This window comes from Pseudonaja textilis, chromosome 2 (genome assembly GCF_049901715.1).
Source record: "Pseudonaja textilis isolate UNSWEBS1 chromosome 2, rPseTex1.2, whole genome shotgun sequence".
Taxonomy (NCBI): domain Eukaryota; kingdom Metazoa; phylum Chordata; class Lepidosauria; order Squamata; family Elapidae; genus Pseudonaja; species Pseudonaja textilis.
The window spans coordinates 129,972,850-129,991,982 of NC_141991.1; the positions used below are offsets into that span (position 1 = coordinate 129,972,850).

The 19,133-nt window shown below is 38.6% G+C and overlaps 1 protein-coding gene across 1 annotated transcript; it reads right to left on the reverse strand.

Annotated features, from left to right (window-relative positions):
• Positions 1–379: 379 nt before the first annotated feature.
• On the reverse strand, positions 380–15,610 carry LOC113445510 (keratin, type II cytoskeletal 75-like). The gene is made up of 9 exons (XM_026714722.2): positions 14,930–15,610; positions 7,604–7,818; positions 7,108–7,168; positions 6,228–6,323; positions 5,369–5,533; positions 4,322–4,447; positions 3,275–3,495; positions 1,782–1,816; positions 380–1,685 (listed from the first exon to the last, which is right to left on the reverse strand). Exons 1-9 carry the CDS (start codon positions 15,464–15,466, stop codon positions 1,360–1,362), a joined length of 1,782 nt encoding a protein of 593 aa, XP_026570507.1. The 5' UTR covers positions 15,467–15,610; the 3' UTR covers positions 380–1,359.
• Positions 15,611–19,133: the final 3,523 nt, after the last annotated feature.

Sequence of the window (19,133 nt, forward strand, 5' to 3'; positions counted from 1 at the left end):
ATGCAAGAGCCCACAAAAGGCTCCTGATACCTTGCAGAGCGAAGATAGGCAATTTTATTTTTGTCCAGGGCCAAGTTCCCTCAGAGATAATCTTTGAAGGACGTTGGCTAATGGAAAACAACACTGCAGAAATTAATAGGTGGAGCAAAAATCTAGTGTATCCCATTTCAGCCGCTCTGGCACTCCCTGTCCTCTCTCTTCCTTTTATTCTTTTTCTAATTCTTACGTTTGCCGGGTAAGCAGAAGCCGCAGGAATGGGATAAATGTTACCAGAAGTTAGAACTGAATGAAATTAGGCTCAAAATCACATTTGGTTCTAAATCACAGGTTGAAGCAGTTCCATGATTTCAGCTACAAAACAAAAGAGAATATTTTGAGCTAATTTGGAAAATGACAGTATTTATTGCAGCACGAGACTTTATTGACACGAGAGATAATTCCACGAGGTATTGCCGGAACTTTACATTTTGCTTTTTGTTAACAACTTTAGAGGCTGGTATAATCACACGAACTACTGTACATTAAAATTTAACAGCGGATGTACAATAAAGTGATCTTTTAAACAGAGCTTATAAAAGTAGTATGTCTAGTTTGGTGCTCCTGTTCCTCATCTGCAATTTAGTGTATTCTCTTTGTGACAAGAAGATGGGCAAAGCCACTGAAGCAGAGAAGCCAAGAGACAAGCTATGTTACCTGCTTCCTATAGAGTTATGCAACAGTACCGCTGACCACACGGAGGAAGGAAATATGTGAAGCACCATTCCGTTCACAGAAGCACTAACCCAACAACGTGAGGGTGCAGGGAAATTACAATGGTCTATGCAGCAGAGCGTGTAAGAAGACAGATGGGGTGAAACACATACAGTCAGAACAATCACATCAACTCGCATCTTCTGCCTTTCTGGGATGGGCCACTTCTGAGCCTGCAGGTGGATGATTACATGATTGAAATGCTTCTGTCATTGATCAGAAAACATGCCTGTTCATGCAAAACTAGCATGCCAGGGGGAAAAGTGGGCTCGAAGCCCTGACACACTGGTCTTGTTGCATGCATACATACATCCTTTTAGAAAGCAAAAGAGAGAGGAAGTTTCCAAGTATGTGATCATCCACCTAGAACTTGGAAGGGCTGCAATATTAGATCAACTTCCTGATCATACTTTAGGCTTACAAGTGTCATCCCAAGAAGCCATTTACCCTGTAAATGTAGAGGATTGTGTGATCACTGTAGCAGAAGTATGGGCAATTGAGGGCACACTTAATTTTCAGAAAGTACTGTATGGTGTGTTGGTTGGGTATGGGATAACAAGAGACTCTTCTGTTTCTTGAAGCAGGAAGTGACCTCTGCTTTTGGAAACCTTAGCTGATTATTCTCTTGCTTGAGGAGCTTGTGGACGATACAATCTTCATGCTTGAACTCCCCCCACCATAGGTGTATCCGCCCCCTGTGAGGCTTCCAGATCCACTTAAGCTGCCCCCACTACTAAACCGGCTCATTTTTCCTCCTCCAACACTAACATGGCTATGACCGCCGCCGCCGCCTCCACCACCACCAAGGCTTAATCCACCGGCTCCTCCACCAATAGTATATCCAGCTCCTCCTCCGGCTCCGTAGCCAGATCCCCCACCGACACTATATCCTCCGGCTCCTGCACCACTGATGGTGCTCGAGCTGCTGATCACAGCTGTGGATTGGAAAAATCATACAAGAAATCAGTCTTGATCACTAAAGAGGACAAAGGCACTCACTAATTTAATTGAAGGTTAGATTGTGTACTTACAGATATTAACAGGGGTTTCAAATTCTCCCGACATCCTAAGAGAGAGAAGAAAAACAAAGCATTGAAGCCAAGAACAAATTTTATCGTCAAGAAAATTCTATAGCTCTCAGCATTTTCATGGCTTTTATAATGACATCAAATTTGCTTCAAAATAGCTTCGAGGAGTCTTTCCTGAATCCTGAAAATTTACCACTCAGGGCCAGAGCGTCAGGTTATTATGTGTGAGCTGGGTATTCTCAGGATAATGAGATTCAACCACACAGGTCTGTACAGTAGCATTTTCATAATTCATGGTTTTCTAACCACTCCTATAGTAGCATTTATGCCAGGGGCGTCAAACTCAATTTCATTGAGGACCGCATCAGGTGTGTTTAACCTTGGGGGTCTGGAGTGGGTGTGGACAGGATGTGTGTGGCCAGCTCAACGTCTCTCGTGTTGAGGCCGCCTGTGGTGTCCCAAGTGCTCTGAAAGAGAAAACAGGCTCCCGAGCTCCGTTTTCAGCTTTGACAGCAGTATTCTACCAGTTTGCACCTATTCTCCAGAACCGGTTGTTAACCTTCTAAGCAGTTTGGAGGACCTGTTGTTAGAAGAAATTACTGGCCTAATCCTGTAAGGAAGGCAGGAAGGAAACATTCTGGTGTTACTTACAGAAACTGCCTCTCCGTTAACCTTTATTACATTCTTGGCAGGACTAGACTTCCTGTCTCAGGAACTTCTCTGGAGTTTTTTTCCCCTCCTTTGCTGGTACTTTGCTTGTGTGGAGTGACCATTCAAAGTTACAATGGCACTGAAAAAGGTGACTTATGACCATTTTTCACACTTACAACTGTTGCAGCATCCCCACAGTCATGAGAGGCCAGGTGAGGAGATACGTGCCTCGATGTGAGTGATATTGAGTTGGCTACACCCAGCCAGTCACATGGCCACCAAGCCACACCCACAAACTAAGCCACACCCACAGAACCGGTTGTTAAAAAAATTGAATCCCACCCCTGTTCGACAGCCTCCTGTAAACCTCTGCCAGTGAAAATGGACCTCAGGAGGGCCGCACACAGCGGCCTGAGCTCCTGAGCTTCCTCTGCTTTCACTGGCAGAGGCACTGTGGGCCAATCCTTCACTGTTTCCAGGGTCCCCCCCCACGAGCACATCTAAGCACCTCACTGGCCAGATCTGCACCCCAGGCCTTGAGTTTGACATCCCTGATTTAAGCTATCTCCTTTTTGGCTTTAGTCTTGTATCAACATATTTCTCTTTCTGCTGTTCCAAATAATTTTCTCTAGAACTATGCATTGTTGTTTCTTTAAAAAAAAATCTAGCTACATTACTGGCTAAAGGGATTGTCCAAGTCCCCACCCATGTCTATACTAGGCGATCTATGGTCTGTTCTGCATCTGACCAGAATAAACAATCACCTACAAAACTCAGATCTTAGCAACTGGTCTTTTGCAGATGGAAATAGGCAAAAGAATCTAATATCCTGGTCAGTGACTTACCGGCATTCCTCTCCCTCTAACAGAGTCCTGTATGTAGCAATCTCAACATCCAAGGCCAGCTTCACATTCATCAATTCTTGATAATCCCGCAGCAGGCGAGCCAGCTCATCCTTTGCTGTTGTTAGGGCAGTCTGGAGGTCAAGCAACTTTGTCCGAGCATCTTTCAGGGCTAACTCCCCACGTTGCTCAGCTTCCGCTAAGTTGGACTGCAGGCTGGCAATCTGAGAAAGAAAGAGACAAAAGTTCCCTGAGATATCACGTTTTGTGTACATGCAGGCAATTGGCAATACGAATTAATCAATTAATTCATTAATTCAAAGTGACTTTTTAGTTGCAGCACCAACATTAAATGAGCATTCTTTCCAAGCCCCATCTTTACTTTTAATTGTTTCTTAAAGAAGAATGTAAGATCTTGGAGAAAGAATTCGACTAGTAGTTGAGGGAATTTGTTTCTTTCTGTTGCTGTTGGGTGTAAGGTATCTGCTTTGTTTCTTGTGGTTTATTCATAGTAAGACACTGCTTCTTTAAAAACACCATTCTATGGTCTTGTTATTTTTACTTCAATTAAAATATGTCTTTCTCCTCCCTCCCCCCCACCAAAAAAAAAAACCCCAGGTGGTTTCCATATGAACTGGATGAAGCGAAAGTATTCAGGTGGGAAAAATAAGGTGAGAATACCAAACCAGTAAAAGTGAATAATAGAAAATGGGATCCTGAACCTGAAGCCCTGAGGAGCCTTGAAGATATGCTTTGAAAGCAATTACAAATGAAACTAAAGAAATCTGGAGAAGCCATCAGCCACCTAATTGGAAAATGGCCCATTGCCCTTTCTCCCCAGAAACCATAGAAAGTTTTTTAATAACAAAATAAGAAAGAATAAGGAATTATTGAAATATGAATTGCATAAATCCTGTTTAAAGGGAGGGGGGGTGAGCCTAGGCAGTTACAAGAGTTGAATCTTTGACCATCCTACAGCAATTAATTTCTCCTTAGAAAAAGAAATAAAGAGAGGAGAGGAGAAAAAGGGAAGGAAAAGGGATGCCTTACTGCTTTCTTCAAAATTTCAATTTCAGAGCGAAGTCTTTGGACCAACCGGCTCATATCTGCAATCTCATCTTTGGTTGATTTCAAGTCATCTCCATGTTTGAAAGCTGTACTTTGCAATTCTTGGAACTGAAAGTCAAAGTAGAAAGAAATTATCATCTTGTGCATCTTAAATAAGTTCCACTCACAAAATGTTCTTTATTCACATGCATAAAATAATTGGTATTGGTTGCAAACGTATGGAAAAAAGGTTGAGCATTCGAAGCACTTGAAAAAGAAATTTTTGAATTGCATAAGCTTAATGTACAGTAAGATCTAGTTTTTCTTTAGATGAAGAGTCAAAATTTAGTTACAGGAACAGAAATATATTTTCAATAAAGGAATGCATATACTGAATATAAATTTATATGCAGATGTGCTCTCAGGGCAAAAAGCAGATTCTTGGGAACCATTCCAGGAAGCTGGAAGACTCTCAAGACAAAAGAGCCAGCTTACAAAATGAGCAGAACATGCTTTTCCACTTGAGGAAAAACAGAAAGGTACAGTACATCGTATGTCAGGCCATACCTTTTTGTTTTCTAGCAGCTGAAACATCTTATAAATACACCCAAGATGGGGAAGGTTACATTTTAGAAAAATGAAATACAAATGGAAGGGATGAGGATAACTATTTATTGACAGCGGTCATTCACCAAACCATTTTTGGGTGTAATATGCCCTATGTGTATGACGTAAAAATAGTGCTCCCTATATCTTGTGAAGTAGATAAGATCTTTAAAAATATGATATAATGATCTCATGAACCTCTTTGGGTTGCCATAAAAACCGTTGTTTGATTTTCTTGCAAAAGACTAACTTTCTGGACAAACTGCTGGTTGGTTCTTTCAGATTTCAGTAGTTCTTAATTCAGGAGCATCAGAGAGTATGAAATTATATTTTGTTCCAGTGTTAACATTGAAACCCCTCAGAGATTTGCTGTATAACTGAGGGGACTTTTTTTGTCATTCAAGGTGAGATGAAATTACATCTGCTTTGGCCAAGGATCCTCACCTTAGATTGATACCACGCCTCGGCCTCAGCTCTGCTCCGATTGGCAATGTCTTCATACTGAGCTTTGACTTCAGCAATGATGCTGTTGAGGTCCAGATCTCGGTTGTTGTCCATTTGCAGAATAACGTTCGTCTCTTTAACCTGGGAGTGCAGCTGAGCCAGCTCCTGTCGGAGTTTCAAACAATACAATTGTTAAGGGAAAACCCCTGATGTGGAACCGTGGCCTCAGAGTGTGTTCGTGCCCTTGGATTAACTTGTTAGACATGTATCTACATTGAAAGGAGCTCACAGGAAAATAAGTATAGGAATGATTTTCCAATAAAGATTCCAGATCCTCTATCAAAGCAGATATCCTTTACAGATGGGATTTCTATCATTATATATGATTTTGAATTCTCAGTGTCACTTTGTTCATAGCTATCAAAGTAGAAGTGGCAACAACCACCATTCACTTCCATGGGGAAAAGATGTGATGCGTATTGGCCTCACATGGCATGGGAGATGTGAATCTCTCTCTGAAAGCCCATTAAGATGTCCACCTTTTCAGGTATTCTTGCAATACAGAAAAAGTCCCTCCTGATCTCACCCCACACCAAACAATCTGATAAGGATGAATTTATTTTACCTAGGATTAAGATAATAATTGTTTTGAAAGGAGCTATTCATGGTTAATGAATTTATAGGACAGCTTTTATAACAGGTAAACGACAGGGTTATGCAGGCAGTAAAACACAGTCAGAAAGCTCTACATGGGATGGCATGCGTTGCTCTACAGGGACATGCATTTATTGGTCACATAGTGGAAAAATGAATTTGCTTTAGGTGCTAATAGGTGTAATAAGGCAGAAGTGATCCTTACCGCATCAAAGAGCGCTCTTAAGAACTGGATATATTGAGTCAAGGAGTCAGACTTGGATCCCAGATCAATTTTGTGCATATATGAGCTGTCCACATCCTTTGGAAGAAACATATGAATACTATCATAGTCTGGACAGAGCAGGCAATGTTGGGTCAGAGCTTTAAATTTAACACAGAAATTCCTGCTTTAAGGCTTTTTAAGGAAGCAATATTCTATGCAGGTACTATACTGGGTACATAATACAGAACAAAGCATTTATTTATTTGTTCAATGAAGAGCTTGCTTTGTGGAGCTCAAGCCTGCATTTATAGTGCTTGAGCTTCCTAGAATTCCGCATTAGAACTACCCTATATGGTAGGTTGAATTGCCAGAGAGCCAAAGGCCCAAATTTTATCTTGTGAGCTTCCATGGGTGTGGGTGGACTGCAACCTGGCTCTCCCCACTTTTATCCCAATACTGTAACCATTACCCCACATTCATTTACAATCAGTAGTGATATCAGCTGTGGTGGACATTGCAAGAACAAATCCCTATAATTAAGCTGCACTTTTAGAAAATAAATATACCCCAGGTTAGAAGCCAACAATTTTTAATGCATAGATATGTGAACTTTTGGAAGAGAGTTTTTTTTAAAAAATGTGCTAATAGCAACAATCTGTACCTCTGTCCTAAGATAAGCTGCACATCAATGGTTCAGAAATGTTGGTATTGGATTTAACATAGGTAATGGGGTAATTGTGAATGCCAGGCATGTTAGATTATTAATTTTAGCACTGCAAATAGATGTGTAAGTGCAAATGAGTGGGGATGTATACGAAATAAAAAAAATATGATTGTGGCTTCACATTTCCATGTTAATATGTTAATATGGACCACTTACCTTTTTGAGCACCACAAAATCATTTTCACAAGCTGTCCGTTTGTTAATTTCATCCTCATATCTGCAATAGGAATAAATGATTACTGGTAATATTAGCTTTATTCAACCGGTTGTTCAAATGCATACAAAATCTTTACAAGCCTTACTAAATATATACCTTTATGACAATCTTCTATGGCAAATGAAACCAGGAGGTCATTGCTTGCCCTAAGTATCAGCAGAAGTTCTATACTTCATATGAGACTATTATACCTGGCCAGATCCTATGCACAGGACCATACATGGCAAATCAACTAGGTATAAATTGAAAGAGGACTGCCCACCCAGTTGCAAATAATGAGAAGGGAAAGCAAATCATGAAACTATGGTGAAAAAAAAACAGCATAAGAGCAATTGCAATAATTGGGAGGAAGGCATCTCACATTGCTTTGCCTTCTTGACAGAAATCCACATTATCCACCCAACATCAACTACTTTTTTTTTCATTTTTACTTACTTGTTCTTGAAATCTTCCACAAGCTCTTGGGTGTTCTTCAGTTCTATGTCCAGGTGGTTTTTATCATTGCAGAGGCTGTCAAACTGCCTTCGAAGAGTTTCAATGTAAGCCTCATAAATAGGTTCAAGATTGTCCCTTAGTGCTGGAGAGCCTTGTTGGTACAGAAGATCCCATTTGGTTTCCAGGACTTTGTTCTGTTGCTCAAGGAATCGCACCTAAAACCCAACAAGGGGAAGAAAGAGAAGAGATACCTCCTTATCTTTCTTGGAAGAATTGCCTAGAATCTGTTCGTTTGTTTTGCAGATTAGTTCCTACCCTGTCTATATAGGCCTCTCTGTCTTCCCCTTTTCCCTGCAAAAATGCTGTGAAATAGACAGACCTCAGAGAGAATGACTGGACTACGTTACCAAGTGAACTTCCATGGCTAAAGCTGGGAGCTGAACATGGGTTTCCCTAATGCCAATGCAATTCTTTTATCATTCTTTATCAGATCAGGTGGAAAGGCCCTGCTGAATCTCTGCTGATTTCTCCATGTAACAATATTCTCCAAGTCACTTCTGAGACAAAATAATAGAGTTGGAAGGGACCTTCTTGGAGGTCTTCTAATCTAACTCCCTGCACAAACACGAAACCCTAAAAGATTTCAGACAAGTGGTTTTCCGGTCTCTTCTTTAAAATCTCCAGTGATGGAGCATCCATAATTTCTGAAGGCAAGCCATCCCACTGTTTTAACTGTTCTGTCCTCCTGAATAGTTAACCCTCCCTCCATCCTTTCTCTAATTTTAAAAATTCAAAATGTTGAAAATTGATTTCCACACAATTTCACCGCATCAACATTTCGGCAGAATTTCATCTACCATCATCAGGCTTCGGTATTGTGTTTGTCTGTGAGTCAGACTATATATATATATGTTTTCTTAAGTTTTCGTGGGTACTTACATGTATGGTATTCAGCTTGTTCGGGTATTTTCCCATGTCATTATAGTTGTGCTTTTAAAGTTGTAGCAATGTTTCGGCAGAATCTCATCTGCCATCATCAGGCTTCTGTATTGTGTTTGTCTGATGAACACAATACAGAAGCCTGATGATGGCAGATGAGATTCTGCCGAAACGTTGCTACAACTTTACAAGCACAACTATAATGACATGGGAAAATACCCGAACAAAGCTGAATACCATACATATACATATTCGCATTGTGAAATTTTAAATCACCAGCTGATTAAAATTGGCATAGATCCTTTTTTTAAAAAAGGAAATAAATAGGAAGTTGCATTTTACATCTATATTTTGTTTCTCTAAAACCCCAGCAATATCTATTACTAGGAATGATTTGAACATGAAATTTTATAGGGAAGCAAAAATATTCACCTTTTTGGAAGTATACAAATCAGGATTAGGCCATCCTTTCTTCGCTCTTAACCCAGTCAATATAATTCCATACCTACCGTTGCATTTGAGGCTGCTAATTTGATTAATGGGGCCTAATAAGGTCACTCCCACTCTCAACTAACTATTTAGGCTGAAACTTCTTAGGTTGAAATGTAGATGAATGAACTATTTGACAAACCAAGATTAAGTCTTTCTAGCAGTGAAAAGCTTATCTGGTCTCTACATTTTTAGGGGCACTCGGTATTTTAGAATTGCCTTTGCGGTTTTCCATTCATTTTTAAAGGTTTTAATACAGATTTATCAATGTTCATTTTTTATTTGTATTTTTACTTCACTGGTTCACTAGTCAGAAAACCGTAATTCCTATATAAGCAAACAAATAGCTGTACACGGCCTGAAATCTTAGAACTAAGGAAAAATTTCCTGACAGAACAATTAATCAGTGGAACAAGTTGCCATCAGAAGTTGTGAATGCTCCAACCCTGGAAGTTTTTAAGGAGAGATTACACAACCATTTGTCTGAAGTGGTGTAGGGTTTCCTGCCTAAGCAGGGGGTTGGACTAGAAGACTTCCAAGGTCCCTTCCAACTCTGTTGTTCTATTCTATTCTATTCTATTCTATTCTATTCTATTCTATTCTATTCTACTCTACTCTACTCTATTCTATATCACTTTGTTTTATTCTATGATCTGCCACAATTCACAGACAAAAGCTTATTATTTTGCTACAAAATCTACCAAACTATTGAAGTAAATCTAAAGAAGTTGTCTTTGGGGTACATTATGCTTTGAAGCTGCTATTGCTTCAAAAATTATTCAGAAGGACTTCAGAAGCAAACCTATACCCTTCCCCAATTCATTAAATCAGCTATGATTCCCCCCCACCCCACCCCCCACAACTTCTACCTAAGCCAAGCCTGGGATAAAAATGTGGCTGCTTTAAAAATCACACTAATGATATGGCTGCTTTAATAAATGCACTCAGTGGCCAAAGCATAGGATAGTTTTCTCAATGGTAGTTTAGGGTTGGATTGGTGCTAAATAAACATGGAAAACCATGTTTAATAAAGATGTACTTGAAATAAATTTGAAAAAGAAAAAAAAGATGAAAAAAGATCAAAAGAGCTCTTATCTTTCTTATTCATATTTAAAACCTCTTAGGATAAAATTGCAATGGCTTATAATTTGAAAGGGAGTATTTATTAATGCTCATTAAAGAATGATATGTCTTTATAGTCATCCAATGCTCTAATTGATATGTTCTCCCCTCCTCCATGACCCCCCCCCCAGAATTCAGGTTTTTAAACTATGAGAACAAAATGTTCATTATGATTCTGCCATATTTCTTGGGTGGCCTTGGGCAATTGACTATTTATCTCATCAGAGCTGCTCCTTCATCTCTGAAACAAGAGTAATAGATAATGAGGAACTTAGCCTTGAGGGATGTCATAAGAATTAACAAGATAATGATTTTCAAACTTGGCACCAGAATGTAATGCAGTTGCCAGATGCCTGTAAACTTTTGTATTTTGCATGGGAAAAGATTATATTTCTCATTTAGCCAGAAGGAAAGGCCATATGTTTCTTAATAAGGAAATTTGAGTCCGAAAGCAGCACTCTTGAAAACACACAAGTACAGATAAATAATTGGAAAGACCAAACATCCCATTAGATATTCAGCTGTGAGGAAAATTAGATGTTAAATGTACTGAAAAAATTGTGACAAAATTCTGTCAGTTTTGCCTTTATTCCACAGTAATAAATCTGAAATACAGCATTTGCATTTCTCCCATTTGAATATTCAAGAGTGAGAGAAAGAGGGAGAAGGAATAGGAAAGGAAGAAGTGAAATAAACAAACATTGCTTTGCAAAAATGCGTACTGTATATTGCAGAAACTAAATGCAAATATGCATATACTGGAATACACAAGTATGCATGAATTTTCATGGACTGAGATGGAAACAGGATGCATTAAATATTTTTTTAAAAAATCATAAACTAGAGAAAGTAAAGCAGATAAGTCTTCCCCACCCAAATTCTGGTTCATCCTGACTGAAAGGACAGGGCATCCTGTGGAAAGTAAGGTAGTCATTTCCCAGGAATCCCTGAAGCCACATTTTAGATCATTGTGGATGACCAGTTCACAAGAACAATGTTCCCCATTACATTTTGATATATACAAATCCAGAACAGGTTTTTCCAAGGGATAATGTTTTTCAATAATAGTTGTATCCATCTTTTTTCTCCAGAACTATTTATTGGGAACTCAGCCATGAGAGTGATATACTGCTACTCGGAAATACAAAACTATATATGACTGGCAGTGCTTGGTATGCATTTTCATTCACTTCATCCTCAATGTGAAAAACCCAATGGAGAATATTGTCTCCCTCATCTCATTCCTCAACAGTGGAGGCACCTCAAAAGGCTGAAACAAGAGTTGAGTATAAATGAAAGATTTTCCTCCAAATGGAATTTAAACAAGTTTTAGTATTTTTTAAAAAAAAACATTGTTATTATTTCTAATAAATGTATGATGAGGCAGCTATAAGACAAATCCTAAGAAGAGGATTGTATCTTACACATCCAGCTTTGATTGCCAAAATGTAAAAAAGATGTTGAGATGCTGGAAAGAATGCAGAGAAGAGCAGCAAAGATGATTAGGGGATTGGAGGCTAAAACATATAAAGAATGGTTGCTGAAACTGGGTATGTCTAGTTTGATGAAAAGAAGACTACAGGTGACATGATAGAGGGTGTTCCAATATCTCAGAAGTTGCCACAAAGAAGAGGGAGTCAAGCTATTCCCCAAAGTACTTGAAGGCAGGACAAGAAGCAATGGATGGAAACTAATCAAGGAGAGAAGCAACCTAGAATTAAGGAGAAATTTCCTGACAGTTAAAACAATTAATCAGTGGAACAACTTGTCTCCAGAAGTTGTGGATGCTCCAACACTGGAAGTTTTTAAGAAGAGATTGGACAACCACTTGTCTGGAATGGTATATCCTATAACAATAAGAATAGTTTGACAATTGAGTAATTAGGCAATGGGAAAGGATAACTGGATTGAGAAAGGAAAGAAAACAGAAAAGGAAACAAAACTGAACTTATATGAGGTGAAGTAAAAAGATCATTAGACAGGGAAGAGTTAAATTCACCAGGAAAGCAGTGTTTCCTACCTACAAAGCTCCCTATAGAACCGTAACCTTCAGACTTATTCTTCAGAATAAATTTTTATTTCTGCAATGAGCAGATGAATGGACTTGGTCTAAATAACCCTACCCAACTCTATAATTCTATTTACCAATGACCTGGACAAAGACATCTGCCAGTATTTTGGAAAGCAATGAATGAGGGCTTGGCAGAAAATTTACCAGGCACGTGTCAAGTATAGATTTAATGAAGGGAAGACATTACTGTGGTATGCCTCTGTAGAGGTATATTGATACAAGTGTTTAGAAGAGAGCTGTATAGAAAACCCAGTGAGGAAAGGCTCAAAGTATTAATTAGATTTGCATAGGGCTAAACTACATTTTCAGAACATTAAATTGTACAGACAGCCCTTCCTGACCTGTTCCCTGTTAATGTTCTCATGCAGGGGGAAGGGAAGGAAAAGCATATTTTTAAAGCTCTTTCATGCAGGATGCTTGATTCCAGTGTTCTGCTTGATTGGTGTTTCTAATATCTTCTGTCTGTTTTGTAGCTTTTTTTTTTGTCTTGATTGGCTGGCAACATTGTGTTTCCTATATTGGAGGCTTTTAGTGTGGCTTGGCTCTGAGTAAATGGACAGCAAACTCCAAGACCAATAAACACAGACCAAGACTCCCAACCAATCAGGATGAAGAAAAAACCATTCTGGCACAGCAGTATGCTAGCACCAAATTTAAAACTGAAACATCTGTGAAGGTCTGACTCACAGACGAACACAATACAGAAGCCTGATGATGGCAGATGAGATTCTGCCGAAACGTTGCTACAACTTTAAAAGCACAGCTATAATGACATGGGAAAATACCCCTACAAAGCTAAATACCATACATATAAATACCCGCGAAAACTTAACAAAACATACACACACACACACACACACACATATGTGTGGGGTGTGTGTGTGTGTGTGCATCTTCAAGACAGTCTTGAGTCATGGTGACTACCTATACTAATCCCTGCAATTTTCCCGTTGCCATTGTCCAAGGCCAAGAAAGAGATATGGGCTCCAGGTCACTTAGCTACTTTCATATCCAAGACAGGACTAAAACTCAAGGCTTCCCAATATCTAGCATGATGCCTTAACCTCTACACCAAGTTTGTTTTTATTTATTTCTATTACATCATAATAATAAAACCTTGGGGGAGTAGTTTGTGAATACTAGCAATAAATGTTTCATAAAACATGTTATGAAGACGAAGATGAAACATGATTTTCACATGCATGTGAACAAACCTGTGATTGAGAAACACCTAAGAATGAAGCTGTATATGTCATTAAGAACATACTATTGTTATATAGTATGTCATTAGGAATATACTACTAACTGCATAATTCCTTAGAACCATTTATATTAACCAAATGAATTTTCAAATTACTACTATCAAATTAATCCAAAATGGTTGCAATAAAATGCAGCATGCCTACTTCTCTCACCCCTAAATTCCACCAATTTCAACAGTTCTGCATTTTAACTTCCACATTCTAAAAATCCTTTTAAAAGTCACAATTGTTCATTTCCACCCCAGTTGAAATGCATGCAAAGAAGTCCTTGTTTAAAAGCTTTTATATTTCTTTTATATATAAAAAGTAACCTCTGTCTCAAAATGTTGTAGGTTTGCTTTGCTAAAATTTGGCTTGTGTTTACCCAGCAGCTTTCCTCTTATGAGAAAAGATTTCATTTAAAACTATGTTTAGACACATGTTCCAAAGAGAAACCAGCTCTTTGAAATAGTGATGATTAACCTATTCATTCTGGAGGCAATTAGCTTTTCAGGAATTAAATAGGTTTATTTACTACATATACTAGAATAGATTTATATCAATGTCACTATAACATTTTATTTGAAAGAAGATGCCATATCTAGTAAGTGAAGCCAGCAGTGAATTTAACAGTATTGTGGGGGTGGATGTTAGTATTTCTGACAGAACTAATTCCTAATTCCTTTGGTAGAAATAAGAAGGATTGAAATTAGGAGGAATTTGCACATACCTTCTGCCACCAAGTTTACTAAATTATGCAGTAGAATGCTATGCCAGACACTAATCTTCAGATCAGTGTATCTCAACTTCAGCAACTTTGAGATATGTAGACTTCAACTCCCAGAATCCTGAGAGTTAGCTAGGGAATTCTGGGTGTTGAAGTCTTAATTGACCATGTATTCCATGACAAGATATCTTTTCATCTAGTATCATTACAAATGTCTGACCATCCTTATTTGATAATTTCCAGGGAAAATATAAACTTTCACATTTAGAGATAAGGTATTTCATTACAGAAATACCCTGAAACCTAAGAATTTCTTCCTAGTACTTAATTTAAATGTACAACTTAAATAAAGTTACTAGTTCTTTTCTCAAGTGTAGCTTCCCACCATCTGGTGCTCTCCAGATAGGTTCAATTACAAATGTTATAGTTCCCAGCCAACATAGACAAAGGGATTAATAGAAATTACTGCCCAAAATACATGAAGGAAACCTGATTGAGGAACGTTGCCCTACAATTAAAACAGCAGAAACTCTAATCATTGTAGCTTCAGTCATTTTGTCCTCTTTATGAAGTCAGGTTTTCATAAGCTATAGAAATCCTGAGCAGCATCACTCTACCTCCAGGTTCTAAAAGAAAATTTCCCTTGTTTCTTATTTTCAGAACAGCCTTGAACCCCTTGTATGATCTTCCTAGTGTTTCTTTTTGCAATGCAATGTTCTCCCTGCCCTCCATCTTACCTTGTCAATGAAAGAGGCAAACTTGTTGTTGAGGGTCTTAATCTGTTCCCTCTCTTGCACCCGGACCCTCTGAATCTCAGGATCGACCTCCACATGCAGAGGAGTCAGTAAGTTCTTATTCACTATGACGTTGTGGATTCGCCCAGGTGGTGGGCAAGGCATTGAGCCTGAAAGTGCATATCCTCCTCCACCACCACCACCAAAGCCTCCAACATGACTACCTAGGCCAATGCCACTGCCAAGGGCAACCCCGCCACCATAACCTCCATATCCTGTGCTATAACTGCTGAATCCCAGACCACCACCCAAGCTTCTTCCATAGTGAGCTCCTCCACCACCACCGGAAGCTAGGCCCATAGAGATCCGCTTGCTTCCACCAACGTTGTAGAGACTTCTGCTGCCAAAGCCACCACCAAAAGATCCCACTCCTCCGATGACAGAGGTTGAGCTGTTGCCCACTCGGAAGCCACTGTTGGAGACAGAGTAGTTCCTCCTTCCCCCCGCTGAAAATGATCTGGAACTGAATTGCCGATTCATGGTGCGTCTGTGAGTGGGAGAATGGCAAGGTTGTGAAGCAGAAACAGAAGTCGAGATTAGAGGAGACCAAGAGCCCCCCTGTGATGTGGAAATGAGAGATGTCTCCTTATATGCATTTGACGTCTTGGGCTTGGTTGCATGGGAATGAGAAGAGGAAGGCAAATATTCAAGGGCTTGGCTTGCCTTCAAGCAATGAGTTCTACGGTAACGGCCCAACATCAAGTGCAACACGCCTATCCGATAACTTTAATTTGTTCAAATTGCTTGCCTTGCAATACCAGCTTATTTGCATCCCTTTCATGTTCACCATTACCATGTTTGCTTTCTTCAAAGAGCTTTAAGCTATGGTACACAACTGAAGATTAATGCAAGGGGGTACAACTGAGGATACTTTCCTCTGTGCCAACATATACTGTTGCACATAAAGAACAAGGCACGGATCTGGGTGTGTGATGCTCTGCAGAAGTTTGTAGGTCTTCTGAGCCAATCAGCAAGATCACAAAGAGAATTCTAAGAACACACGTTCAGCTCTAGAAAATTCTGCAAAAGTGCATTTTAGCGGGGAGCCCTGTAAGAGCATTTGTGTGTTCATATTTGTGTGTGTGTGTGTGTGTGTTATTATGAATCACATATGAATCACATAAATTGTGAAGAATTAAACGTATTGCACCTCCACATCAGTTTTTTCCAACATTAGTTTCTTTGGATGTGTTTACCTGCAATTTCCACAAACGGCCACTATCACAAACAATGTTCAGAGATGAGTCTCAGGCTAAATACTTAAAGAGCATCAAGATGAGAATGGGTGATTTTCTATGAATCCGTGTAAATGGCTCAGAAATGATAGATTGAGCCATTTGAGTAACACCATGCCTTTCTTAGGGCTACAGCATCATTGGAACTTGTACAACATTTTATTTAGAGCTATGGCCATCTAAGAAAATTTTGTGTATCACTACAATGTGGGCACCTTGGTTAAAGGAATACTATAAACGAGTTCATTTTAAATAACAAGTTGCTTTCAAGGGTGATTTCAGGACTTTGGGGTGGTTTGGAAAACCATGTTCAGCTAAATGTTTCCAGCTTCTATTCAAGCAATACTAAGTACTCAATTAAACCACAACAAGTAATAAAAGTTCCCTTAATTGCAAAGAAACTTCAGGGCAAAAATGTCTTGCACTTGAAATATTATGTATTAAACAATGTTCTTTGCCTGCCTGGGCACAACATGCAAGGAACAGAAACCTTTATAGGAATCATTTCCCAAGCTTGCATAGAAACAAATGCAGCCAACTTAATGCGTCATTAGAAAAGCTGAAAAATGTATACAATGTGATCTATATTTTGGCTTTTTCCCCAGGCATGGAGCAATGGGGAGAGAGAGCCTCTTATTAAATTTTTCATGCTACTTTCCATATGGTCTTCTCTTCTGAATTCATATAGTTCTTTGTGTTGTTAAAACATTCCTAATGTTTTCAATGTTTTATGATGACCAGAGTCTGATAGCCTTATACTATAAATATGCTAAATAAACTAATAATCCCAAGCAATTCCATCCAACCCCCAACTTTCTCCTCTGATCAAGTGATGACCTTTTGCTAGTGATTTAATTCAGCCAGTTGAGATGGATAAATCAGGGAGTAGCTAAAAGCGAGAAAACAAAAAATGTAATATGTCCTCTTCAGAATCAGATCTATTCAAATGTCTTCACTAGTCTTTCATAACTGCAAACATTACAAGTGTACACTTGCTTTTCACACCTTTCCCTATAGGCCCTGTACATTTTCAGAGTAGCCATTATCTGGGTGGGCAAATTATGGATGTTTATGTTAATTGATGGATGTTTAAACTTGAAAAACAATTTGACCAGGAGCTGAGCTTTTGACTAGTATCAAGTACTGTGGAACCTAATTGCCTGTGTGCACCTCAAAGGTCTCACTTCTTTCTCAGCCACAAAGTCTCTGCACCAATGGCCTAGAAAAAAATACCTCACACAAATTTCTGTTTTGAAGATACATCTCTTTCCCTCTAAAGTGTCACCTCCTGTGGAGGTGACATGCTATTCCTCTACTTGCAGATTTAAAGAGGTGGATGTTGTTATTTATACAGCCCAAATGATACTAGGAAAACAGAAGAGAGGAAAGGGTTCTGTGTTTCAGAAAATTCCGCAAAGAATTCTGCAGAAAATCCAAGCATGAGTAGAAAAACTTCACAGGAGGCCAATTTTCTCCTACTCCTTTTCACATTTATCATTTTGAAGATCTTGTCAACTCTCAGTGGCATTTATCTTTCCCCTCAGCAACATCCATAACAAACCACAAAATGATGACATGTACACAATGGAATTTTGATAGAAATGACACAATTACATACTTGCATTGTTTCTTCTGACTCAAGTATGTAAATGGCATTTTCTTGCCCATTTTTGTTGACTCTGTCTCTCCATGTTTTATTGTGTAAATTTATTAGGTAACCCATTTCTATGCATTGTACTTTTCTTACATTTCTCCTAATGTATTCAGTTCTCTAATCCTTATCACAAAATGGGCAAGGCATACTCTTATGTAATGCCTTTTTAATTTCTATTGACAAACAGAGGGTACAGCCTACTAATACTTTCCTACCACCATTAATACAATTTTGAAATGTCTCCATCCAGTTCACCATCTTTTTACAACATTAAAGTATTACAGGTACAAAAAAGATAAACAACTTGTTTTGATTTTTTATTGTTTATGTATAATTTGCAATCACATTCTCTCCATTTCCCCTGTGAAACACAATTATCTTGCTTCTTGCGCATTATTTCTCAGATTTGCACTAAATATATTCTAATCTATTTAATATTTGCTGAATCATATTCTGAATCATATTCTCAGCCAACAACATGGTATTATCAGTATATAAAAATCCACATGACCGCAACCAAACTTTAATGTCACTGCAAACATTCCATTTATATATATTTGCTTGGGCAGAGGGTTGGACTACCAGGTTCCTTCCAACTCTGTTAATCTGTTAATTTATCACATACTTCCTCTACATCAACAAAGAGGGTAAATTTTATTTCTTACATTCTTTATTTAATTCCCTTTTACATCCTTTAATCCCTTAATTTGAGGTAGAGTCAACCCCCAACTGATATGCCACTACCAAGGACTGAACTTTCAAACTTCTGAGTGGGAGGCGAGCATCTTCACCACTAGGCCACCTCGTGCTCATGCATTCTTTACTAACCTGCTGAAAAACAGAAATCTCAGCTGCCAATCTATCCTAGCATAAGGCCAGATTGCAATTTCTCAAATTTTACTCTTTATTACTTCAATCAGAATTCAACCAAACACCTTCCCAAGCATCCTTAAGAAATTCATCCTCTCGTTGATTGATTTGTTGATTTTGCATTTACTCTTTTCTATTTTCCTTTCATTCAGAAAGATAATGATTTTCTTCCCATCATCAGCACAGATGCAGATTTCACCTACATGTTTAAAAAAGTTGCACAGCCACTCCTCAGCCAATCATGTCAAATTTAACATTCCTCTACTTTCTCAGTCTGAATCCGCAATCTTTCTATTTTTCAGCACTCTTGCAGCATTTATAAATATTTTTTTCATCATTTTTTGTTGGATACCAGCTTTTATTTCAATTCCACACTTAAATATCGCAT

What these genes read in the sequence shown, in the direction of transcription:
- LOC113445510 (XM_026714722.2), bottom strand. Translation starts at nt 15,466, where the DNA reads ATGAATCGGCAATTCAGTTCCAGATCATTTTCAGCGGGGGGAAGGAGG. An exon ending in TTGCCTCTTTCATTGACAAG is followed by an intron (nt 7,819 to 14,929) that starts GTAAGATGGAGG and finishes GTTGGGTTTTAG; the next exon opens with GTGCGATTCCTTGAGCAACA. An exon ending in TTGAAATTTTGAAGAAAGCA is followed by an intron (nt 3,496 to 4,321) that starts GTAAGGCATCCC and finishes TTTCTTTCTCAG; the next exon opens with ATTGCCAGCCTGCAGTCCAA.